The sequence below is a fragment of the Terrapene carolina genome, unplaced genomic scaffold (genome assembly GCF_002925995.2).
Source record: "Terrapene carolina triunguis isolate 2854851 unplaced genomic scaffold, T_m_triunguis-2.0 Scaffold66, whole genome shotgun sequence".
In the NCBI taxonomy this organism is placed as follows: domain Eukaryota; kingdom Metazoa; phylum Chordata; order Testudines; family Emydidae; genus Terrapene; species Terrapene triunguis.
The window spans coordinates 19,501,698-19,513,301 of record NW_020664417.1 but is presented as its reverse complement, the minus strand read 5'-3'; the positions used below and the strand labels follow the sequence as shown (position 1 = coordinate 19,513,301).

General features: G+C 39.9%; 1 protein-coding gene across 1 annotated transcript in view; it reads left to right on the top strand.

Annotated features, from left to right (window-relative positions):
* The first annotated feature begins 209 nt into the window (after positions 1–209).
* Positions 210–11,604, top strand: part of TTC29 (tetratricopeptide repeat domain 29) — a 193,257-nt gene continuing 181,862 nt past the window's right edge. Inside the window, exons 1-2 of the mRNA XM_026648148.1 lie at positions 210–301; positions 6,535–6,618. Coding sequence (XP_026503933.1) covers positions 210–301; positions 6,535–6,618 — 176 coding nt within the window. The remainder of the gene's footprint in view (positions 302–6,534; positions 6,619–11,604) is intronic.

Sequence of the window (11,604 nt, the reverse complement as noted above, 5' to 3'; positions counted from 1 at the left end):
AAGGATCCAATCCTGCAAAGACATATGCACATTAATCACATGTGCAAGTTTTTGCAGCATAGGGACCTAATTTTACATATTATGTAACAAAAGGGGAAAAACAGTAAACGGGGAAAGACTGGAGAAGGGTAAGGGATCATTAATCATAGGTCACAGGAAAGACACTATTATTTTAAATTTTATGTATATATTATTTTTTTTAGTTCAGAATGAGTACTTTGCCTCCTGTGCTGATACAGTGTCCAAAGAGATATCCCAGCCTCGTAGAGCAGATGGATTGCCCTTCAATAAAACTTGCAAGGTATGTGTGTCTCTTATTGACTTTTGGAAGACTAACACTTTTGTTGTAAATATCTTCAATCAGATATGTTAAAGAGAAGACAAATTATGGTTTGAGTAGTAGGGATATTTTAAAAAGCAAAAGTTTAAGACAAGAAAATCATCTTTTTAGCAAAGTTATATGCACATAATGAATAAAAGGCAATAGGAAGCGCAAACTCACTTGTCTTTTTAAGACAGAACAATAAAATCTAAATGATCTTCTTGTCATCTAAAGTATAATGTATTGAAAATGTCCATATTTGAATTGGCATCATCTAATCCACAAAGTTGCCTGCAGTTTCAGTAAAATTGTTAAATTCAATGAAATTTCAAGATGCTGCTTAAAGAATGAAGAAAAGCTTTCGAACAATCAGTGAAGTATGTAAAGGCAGGAGAGATTAGTACCACCATTTTTCTTTGGCATTATGATAGATTTCAAAAGAGCTCTATTCATGGTATACACTTTCTCCTAAATTTTCAAAGGAGTTCTTTCCTCTTAGTAGGTATTTCATTGCTAAATCTTTATTTGCCTCTTTGAAAATGTAATCTTTTGGATTAAAAAAATAAGACTTTATCATTTTGACTTTGCATGGGAAGGAAGCATCCCTATATCTCTCAAAATATAATGTATACAAATTGTCATGAAAAAATTACCCAACACTTGATAGTTCAAGGACTAAACCTATTCACCAGGCTGAAATACACCAGTGCCTCAAATCACACTCCCTACCAAGTCATGTCTCCAGCTACCTGATCTGCCATTAGTTAGTTGCTTTCCACTGCTTAGGTTTGAAGACCCTAGTCTCCCACTGGTTGAGTACTGAGATCCCAATTAATGCTGCTCCCCACTCCAAATAAATCAGTTAATATTGGGTCACAGTAAATTAATGGTAAGCAGCCACTTAACCTCCCACAAATCAATTTATTTCAGTCCTAAAAAGAGAGCTCTCTGCATTGAGAGATGCGTCAAGGCTGAGGTTTTTCTTCCTCCTGGACCAGACTGCAGTATTTAGAGACTGAGAACAGAATGTAGTGAGCTGAGGAGCAGAGAGGCTCCAGCTGGCCTGAAGACCAGCAGTGGCAGGACTCCTGTCTGGTTTAACAGAGATCTCTTGTATGGGACAGTCCTTGTCAACATCCTCTAAACAAACAGAGAATTCTGTATGGGATAGGTGTGGGGGAAGGATGGATGGAAGCAGCCTCTTGCCAACCTAGCACAGGGCTCCTTGCTATTGTCACACCCTAGTAGAGTACTCTGTTGGGATGGTGGCAGTGGAGCTCCCCATACACAGAATCCTCTGTTGGGGTAGTAGGTACCCTTGTTGGCAGAGTAATTTTGATGTGGGCCCCATATCAACACATAGATCCCTTTGCTGTGATGGTTTGTCCCCCTTAGAATTCCTTCTGAGGGAGGCAAACGCCCACTTCCCTCTGTACCAGAAGGTAGGAATAGCAGCCCCCTCTGGTTATTTTAGTCCTAACAGTAGTAGCCCCTCTCCAGTCTAATGATAGCAGCAGCTTTGGAATTGTCTCTGTGCAAGCTTCAAAAGATGTCACCACAGTCTGAGAGACACAGGAGCACACCTGCTATGGCCACTAGCATTGGGACTCCATAGCAGATCAGTTGGATGCCTCCATTGCCTTCTGTTCCTGAAGCCTCACCCCCAATTATTTCTCTTTCCGCCCTGTATCCCCATTGAACCTTTGCTCTCTGGTTCCAGCCATGCTCCCTTGCACCTCAGGCAGCCAGCTTCTTTACCTATCTCAAACCCTCCAACAAGCTTATGTTATCCAGCTTCATCCAGATCTGAAACAGGCAGAGGGGTGGGTGAAATGTTTAAGTACTTCAGTAGTTCAGTTTAGAACTGCCTTCTGAGCCTCTGGCTGTGCACTGAGGTAGCCTTTCAGTGCAATCCAGCCCAGTTCACGTCTTGCTGGAGCTGGGGTAGAGAAATGGGTCTGGATCATTTACTCTGTGTAGCCCAGGCTTCCCTGAATCTCTCAGGCTTCCCTGAGCAAGTCCTGTCTTGCCACTTTCCCTTGAACATTCCACCTTTCACTATGCCCATGCTCCCTTGGCATATATCTGCTCCCTCTATGTCTCTCCGACAAGGGTCCTTCAAAATCATACTAACATGGCCAGTAACTCTGACTTTGTTTAACGTAGCTTACCAATAGATAACCTTTGAATAAATTCTGTTACTATTAACTATCAAAACAGTCCATGGTTGGTTTTACAAGCCTTTGTGTGATTTTTTTGAAGAACTGGATATGGGTATGTGGTGATTTTATTTTGGAAATTAAAGGGAATTTGTTATGGATGTAAGGAATCTGTTAGCATGTTTGAGTATTATGATTGAGTGATAAATCCTGGGAGTGTTAATGTTTACTATAACTATTGATTTCTTTGATATTTTGTGTCTGCATTGATACAAAATGTTGAGAAACTGACTCTAAGTTACCAGTTTTTGAAGTGAGACTAAGATAAGATTTAAAGTGTATTTATCGCTCTTTATCTTTGCATGGTTCTGTTTTGTGTAAATGTTACAAGGCTGATTTTTGATCTTTGGTGTATGTATAAAGAATGTTTTCAGTAAAAGAAATTGGATAATTTTGCTCTATTAACTGAGGAGGCAAACAGTTGTAAAATAGCTGCTTCAAAATGCTAGCAAGTATGGATTGGTCATCAGTAAGAAGATGACAAAATTGATTTTTTTAAAATAAGAAATCAATTTAAAATTAAATAGAAATCAACTTAAAGGGAAAGAAGATCTTTACATAATCTATTTATGAAATGTGGTGAGTCATGGCAACACTGAAGTAGGGCTGAAGCTGACTGGTGAAACAAGTGACAACTTCTGGAAGAAAAAGGATAGTGATTCTTACCCAGTTTCACTTCCACCCCATCTCTCAATTATGACAAAATGAAAATTCTAAATAAGTGCACATGACACCTTGAAACAGACTTATAAGACATGGCCAGATAATTTTCACATTAATTATTTTTGTTGCTTTCAATTCTGATTGTTCAGAACACCCTGGTTGGAGCTTTATCTTTTTCCTATTTGGTAGTAATTGAATTGACTCTTGTATTTTTATGGTGAATAAGCTATTGTGGTTCTTCTGTCTTTTCTTTCTTGTTTGTGCACAGACATCATTGATGGTGTCAGCACAGGTCTGAGAGAAGTGTTTATTTTTTTCCAGTACCTTGAATTCTTTATGATGGATATCTGTCTTGGCAGGCCCTTTAATACACCACAAAACATTGTAGAACTTTTGTAAACAGTAGCTGATTTGTGAGGTGTGTGTTGGTTCAATTCTTGGCTATGCTTAAATTTTTTTTTTAAACTCTGGAGCACATTCCCCCATCAGAGTAGAATAATTTTAAACCTGGACTACATGACAAGTGCCACTTTAAGCTTTGTGATTCATCTTTGCTGTCTATAGAATGTAGTGTTTAAAAAAAAAAAAAAAAAGATTCCCAAGAAGCAGAGGTGAGACAACAGACTTTCCATCCATCTTACTGGATATTATATTTAAATAGTGATTTAAATTAAATGTTGGTTAGATAATTGTGGTGCTTGAATATTGCCTCCTCTAGATATTTTCTGCCTTTTCTTTGTATTTGGAATGTGCCCAGGAGCAGGATGGTTCCTTTTGCAGACCTCCTAAGGTGCATAGTTTCAGGGCATTTTGGTGGTGTCTAGCCAAAGAGTTTTTGTTTTTAATTACATAGTCATATACTATTTCTCGAATACATATATATATTTTGTCTACATTCTTGGCTAAACATATAGTATCGTGTAATACATCTTTTACATTATTGCACACTATTTGTATTGTCCTAATGGTCCATAATACCTTCATTGATTTAGACTCTTAAGTGTAGTCTGCAGACTTTGATTTGGGTTGTAATTTAGATTATAGTTTGATAATTATGATAAATTGTTTTCTTTCTAAGGTATGTATTTTTATGTAACCAGTAGCATGTTCTATGGGCTGGGGCCTTTCTTAGGTGCAATTGAGGAATGAGATAGTGTACTATCAGGCTAATGTACTTTAAGTGCAGTTAAGGCAGCAATAGTTAAGTATGAGATGAATTTAAGTGGCCTGTATATGGCAGCAAATTTTCATTTTTTTTGTTATTGTTTCCTACTTTATAGGGTTGCCAACTTTCTATCGCACAAAACTGAACACCCTAGCCCTGCCCTTCCCTGAGGTCCCACCCCTGCCCTGCCCCTTTCCCAAGGCCACGCCCCTGCTCAGTACATTCCCCCTCCCTTGGTGGATTGCTCTCCCCCACCCTCACTCACTTTCACTGGGCTGGGGCAGGGGGTTGGGGTATGGGAGGGAGTGAGGGCTGTAACTAGGGGTGCAGGCTCCAGGGTGGGGCCAGAAACGAGGGGTTCAGGGTGCGGTGGTGGTGGGGCTCCTGGCTGGGGCAGAGGGTTGGGGTGCGGGCACCAGCTGGGAGTGCGAGCTCCGGGGTGCAGCTGGGATGAGGGGGTTTGGGGTACAGGAGGGGGCTCCAGGCTGGGGGATGGGGCCAAGGGATTCAGGATGTGGGAGGGGGCTGCGGGTGGAGAAAGGGGGTGTTAGAGGGGGTACAGGCTCTGGGCTGGGGGTGTGGGCTCTGGGTTGGGGCTGGGGATGAGGGGTTTGAAGGGCAGGAGCGGGTTCCAGGTTTGGAGGGGTTCAGGGCGGGGGCAGGGGGTTGGGGCTCGGGGTTGGGGCACGAGCTTACCTCGGGCGGCTCCCGGTCAGTGGGGCTAAGGCAGGCTCCCTGCCTGTTCTGGCATCGCGCTGCACCCCGGAAGCGGCCAGCAGGTCCGGCTCCTAGGCGGGGGGCCAGGATGCTCCGTGTGCTGCTCTCTCCCGCAGGCACCCGTCCCCCCCCCCAGCTCCCATTGACCACGGTTCCTGGCCAATGGGAGTGTGGGGCGAGGACAGTGCGTGGAGCCCCGTCCTCTCTTTACCTAGGAGCCAGACCTGCTGGCCACTTCCAGGGTGCAGTGCGGTGCCAGGGCAGGTAGGGACTAACTTTCCTTAGACCCGCAGAACTGCCGACTGCACTTTTAACGGCCTGGTTGGAGCTGTCAGGGTGCCTTTTCAACCGGGCGTTCTGGTTGAAAACCGTATACCTGGCAACCTTACTATTTCAGTGTGGTATGTTTTGTAAACACAGTTTATTATGTACATATAAATGATTTTTGTGGCCTTTTTCTGGCATTCATAGAGTAGTAGGCAACACTGCAAAATGTTATCCAGATGTCCCTATAATTATGGAAAAAATATATCAGAGGGAGAGGATGCAATGAGGTAATTATAGACTGCAGTGTAATCTATATCCACAAAGGGGCAGAGTTATGGATTTACATACAACAGTGCTTAAGCATACAATCTTAGTGTTCTCTTCTCATAGTTTTTTATTGAATAAAAGTTAATTCACATTACTGCTATTAAAAGTAATATCCTCTAACGTGATGTTCTAATATATATAAGAAGGCCTCATTGCTTTTATGGTCAGTTGGTACATAGTGCCTTTGCAATGCCAGGGCCTTTGTTATGTATGGGATTGGAGGCACAATTAAAGAATTGAAATGTTGGCTGAAATTGAATTGTCTGTCAATTCAACTTCCAACCTTAGCACTAGATCAGAACACATTGAAGTCAATGGGAGTCTTTTTGATGACTTCAGTAGGCTTTGGGCCAGGCCTTTAATGAAGGTCACCCATTAGGATATGCTCTTGAGATTTTTAGATAGGTAAAATTGTCTCTGAGCCTAGATTACACTACGCAGTATCTGCGTGAGTAAATTTTGTTTTTAAAGAGTCTAGTACAAAACAGATTTGACACTTTGCTTAGTCCAGGCTGTCAAGACAAAAATGTAATGATTCCATTTTGGAAATAAGTTTGAGTATAGGGGGGTGCTAAACACTGGTAACAAAGAACTCTGTAGTGTATATAGAACCATTGGATAACAGGGTCCCTAAATACCAAAGCCAACTCTGCTTCCCTGCAAAAATAAAGATTTGAATAGCTACAGACCAAAAAGTTAATGTGATACTTGTAGGTGTTTATAAAATGTGTCTGATACATTACTTTGTCAATATTTCAGTATTTATCTGTCTCTGCGTGGCAATGATAATACATTATACATACTGCAGACGTCTACTTTAGCACCTCACAGTGTTTCTTTTAATTTAAATTTAGGATTCATTTGATCAAAGACAAAGATGCCATAGATCATTATTTGGCGATGAATATCAAAGGGTTGTCAAAACAAGAGGCTGCTGCGTAAGTATGGCCTTTTTGAGGCATTTTAACATACAGTAAGTTTATTGTTTCCTTTGTTTCTAGTCATCATATTCAATAAAATCTGAAGTTCCCCAGGCCTTACACCTTCCTGAGTGGAACTTGGAACTTAAAAATGATGTTTCACTTCTACTGATCTTATGTGTATCAAAGCATTTAATCCTATGGTTTTATTAATTCTCATTTTTACTGAGGTTATATCACATTTCAAACATTATAGCTAGGATTGTGTCAGTAATTATATTTGAAATCATCTTTAAAAAAAAAAAAAGCCTGTGTGAAAACATCTCCTGTGGGTCTGAAGTTTTGTGAACCAAAAATAAATGTTCTTGTAATACCGAATTAACATCTAGCCAATCCCCACCTCCAAATGCTGATTTTAAGATGCAGCATTTCATACACCATTAATTCTTCAAAAAGCTAATGACTGAAAGCACACTAGATATATTTTTATTTCTTACTGCTGGGATATTTATATTTAAAAATTACAAAAGACTACACTTTTTCTGCAGCGCTTTATCAGATTTGGGATTTGGCTCCATCAGAATTAATGAAGGGATCCTAAAAATTTGGAATTACTAGTAGCTTAAAGTGGGATTTATTTCTTTCAATATTTAAATAATAAAAAGATGCCTCTACAAAGTTAATTAACTATTAATATTACAACATAACCCCATCAGTGTTAAAATAATCCCTCAATCCGACATATTTTAAAAAAAAGTACTTGTCTCCTCTTCTACATTTCAGGAACATACCCTCAACTCTGTCTCCACACTCTGGCAAATACATGTCTTTTGCAGCATGCCCTGAAGGTTCCCAAATTCAGGCTATTTCTGACCAACGAAATGGGTATAACAAGTTCAAGAGTCTTAACAGAGAATGGGCTGCCAGCATTCCCCATTTCTTTTGTAATGTTCTGGATTCAGCTTGAGTGCTTCCGTTTACCATAGCTGTGGCAGATTCAAGAATTGCTCAAGCTCTCTAATGTGTCAGCAGGAAAGATCCTAATGTATCTTAGGAAGGATGTGTTGAAAAAGCAGTTTATGTTAAAATAAACTTGTTCTTTTCCTTAGAGTTGGGAAACTACTGGAAGATGATGGACTACAAATAGATCCAAATTATGGGGCAGATTATGACTCTTTGTATATAGTACAAAGGACTAGAAGGATGTAAGGGTGCTCCTTTTCCTTATCTGTGTGAATTATCTGTATCATAGGTCACAGTGTGAGATGGAGAGCAGGGGCAGAGAGCGGGCAGAACCTGTTCCTCTGCATCTTTGTGCTAGCTAGCACAGATGGTGAAGGAATCTGTGTCAAGTGTAAGGACTGGCTTGGATTACTTCCCTAATGGGGAGAGGGGGAAACCAGGGACCAGGCTGTCACTTTCTAAATCACAGTATGATCCCTGGTCTGCTCCTGGGTCTTACCCTTACTTAGGGGTTCTGGCACAGCCACAATCTAGACCTATTTAAATAATAAATCTCTCCCTGGACAACTCTGTGGGTACAGATGGCCTGAATGAAGTGGAGCTAATGTGGTTCCAGTGTGCAGGGGGAGGAGGAGCAGAATACAGAGATCATAGAGAGGAAGAAACATGTATTCACTCATTATTACCCTAGCAACATGGAAGGGGAGAACACTAGCCATGGAGGGCTACCACAGCTTTGAAACTGCAACAGTGGTTGCATACTGGCTTTGCTTCTTAATGGCGGAGGTTTGCTTCTCTGCCTGGCCCCATGTGGATCTGCCCAGCACACAACCTATGCAGGGAAAGAACTGTCTTCTCTGTCCAACTTTGGGAAAGCTCTCATGCCTCTATATTGTAGGGTTCTAATTTGATGAGATCTACTTTCAGCCATAATAAAGAGATTTTTTTACACATAAACCATGAGTTCTAAAAGAGTGTTGAAGTTGTAAGACAGGAAAAAGCAAGGAAATCCACAGTGGAGTGAGAAATGTACCATCTGTCCTTTAGTACTGGGACACACTGGGGTACAGTAACACAACATGCTGCTTTCAAAATTATTAAAGCCTTTTGATGGATTAAAACTGAAATATCATGTAATTAATTGGGTGTATCTTTATTCGTATGTTAGAAGTGAACCTCCTTTAAATGGTTATGTTGATTTTTCTTATCTTTAGAATTTTAATGAATACTAATAGTAACTCAGAAGAAAGTAACAACCTCACTTCTACATACAGTTTATCAGTGCTGTCCTGTGTACCTACCTAGTACATCCACAGGGAAATGTCAAAAGAATATTAACACAGTACATCAACTAGAGAGCTGAGGTGTATTTATTAAGTTTATCTAGTTATATAAAAAGGAAAATTAAAGTCAGTCAGCTGCCATATCTCTAAATGGTTTCATTGCAGCCTAATTTGTGCTTTGTATTGGTCAACAGACTACAGATACTTTTTATTAAAGAAACTGCAGGAAAACATTTATATTTTGTCGGGTAATTCATTTTTTCCCTCCTAAGCATGGATTATTATATTTATTTTACTTAGGACCTTATTGTATATTGAAATAAAGGGGAAGGATATTATCCACTTGCCACCAATTCTCTAGTGTTCATATTTGAAATTATTTTAAAAGATGTTATCAGATTAGATTTGGTCCAAATTTTAAGTGATGTAAAATGAAACTTTTTCAAAATAGTTAAGCTTGCTAGAAATATTGCTAGAATTAAAACAAGAAAGAAAAGATTTTTGTAAGCAAGTGTTCTGCTGTGTTAGCAACCCCAACATTACAACACTAAGAACCTAAAAGTGAAAGACTATTTTATATTAAAAAAAATAGTGAAATTGACTCTCTTGAATTTCATCATCCAAGCTGAGAGAATTACAAAAAAGTAAACAGAGCATAATCAGTTACAAGTGAACTGGAATTTTAAAATTCTTTAACATCTAATTATCTAGATCCCAATTGTGGAACTTGTAATCCTTCTAGAGAACACTCAGATATGTCTATACTTTGAACTGGGGGTGTGATTCTCAACTCAAGGAGACGTACTTTCGCTAGCTCTCATTGAGCTAGTGCACTAAACATAAAGTGTATCTGTGGCAGGATGGGCTAGCTACCCCAAGTATGGGCCTAGGGTCTCAGATGGGCACATACTCTGGGTGGCTAGCCCCTCCCTCCAGCTCAAAGTATAGACATACCCAGTGTCAGTGGTACTACTCATGGAAGTATGTGCTTGCTATCATGAGTCAAGGTTGTCCTAATTGTGATAGCTGATGGATTCCTTCACCAAGTAGTTGAAGAACCAACAAGAAGGGATGCCATTTTAGATTTGGTTTTGATGAGTAGTGAGGACCTCATAGAAGAAATAGTTGTAGGGGACAACCTTGGTTCGAGTGATCATGAGCTAATTCAGTTCAAACTAGATGGAAGGATAAACAAAAATAGATCTGGGACTAGGGTTTTTTATTTTAAAAGGGCTAACTTTAAAGAATTAAGGAAATTAGTTAGGGAAGTGGATTGGACTGAAGAACTTGTAGATCTAAAGGCGGAGGAGGCCTGGAATTACTTCAAGTCAAAGTTGCAGAAACTATCAGAAGCCTGCATCCCAAGAAAGGGGAAAAAATTCATAGGCAGGAGTTGTAGACCAAGCTGGATGAGCAAGCATCTCAGAGAGGTGATAAGAAAAAGCAGAAAGCCTACAAGGAGTGGAAGATGAGAGGGATTAGCAAGGAAAGCTACCTTATTGAGGTCAGAACATGTAGGGATAAAGTGAGAAAGGCCAAAAGCCATGTAGAGTTGGACCTTGCAAAGGGAATTAAAACCAATAGTAAAAGGTTCTATAGCCATATAAATAAGAAGAAAACAAAGAAAGAAGAAGTGGGACCGCTAAACACTGAGGATGGAGTGGAGGTTAAGGATAATCTAGGCATGGCCCAATATCTAAACAAATACTTTGCCTCAATCTTTAATGAGAAGCTTAGGGATAATGGTAGGATGACAAATGGGAATGAGGATATGGAAGTAGATATTACCACATCCAAGGTAGAAGCCAAACTCGAACAACTTAATGGGACTAAATCGGGGGGACTCAGATAATCTTCGACCAAGAATATTAAAGGAACTGGCACATGAAATTGCAAGCCCATTAGCAAGAATTTTTAATGAATCAGTAAACTCAGGGGTTGTATCGTACGACTGGAGAATTGCTAACATAGTTCCTATTTTTAAGACAGGGAAAAAAAAGTGATCCGAGTAACTATAGGCCTGTTAGTTTGACATCTGTAGTATGCAAGGTCTTGGAAAAATTTTTGAAGGAGAAAGTAGTTAAGGACATTGAGGTCAATGGTAATTGGGACAAAATGCAACATGGTTTTACAAAAGGTAGATCGTGCCAAACCAACCTGATCTCCTTCTTTGAGAAGGTAACAGATTTTTTAGACAAAGGAAACGCAGTGGATCTAATTTACCTCTATTTCAGTAAGGCATTTGATACGGTTCCACATGGGGAATTATTAGCTAAATTGGAAAAGATGGGGATCAATATGAAAATTGAAAGGTGGATAAGGAACTGGTTAAAGGGGAGACTACGATGGGTCATACTGAAAGGTGAACTGTCAGGCTGGAAGGAGGTTACTAGTGGAGTTCCTCAGGGATCGGTTTTGGGACCAATCTTATTTAATCTTTTTATTACTGACCTTGGCACAAAAAGTGGGAATGTGCTAATAAAGTTTGCGGATGACACAAAGCTGGGAGGTATTGCTAATACAGAGAAGGACCGGGATATCATACAGGAAGATCTGGATGACCTTGTAAACTGGAGTAATAGTAATAGGATGAAATTTAATTGTGAAAAGTGCAAGGTCATGCATTTATGGATTAATAACAAGAATTTTGGTTATAAATTGGGGACACATCAGTTGGAAGTAACAGAGGAGGAGAAGGACCTCGGAGTATTGGTTGATCACAGGATGAGCTGCCAATGTGATATGGCTGTTAAAAAAG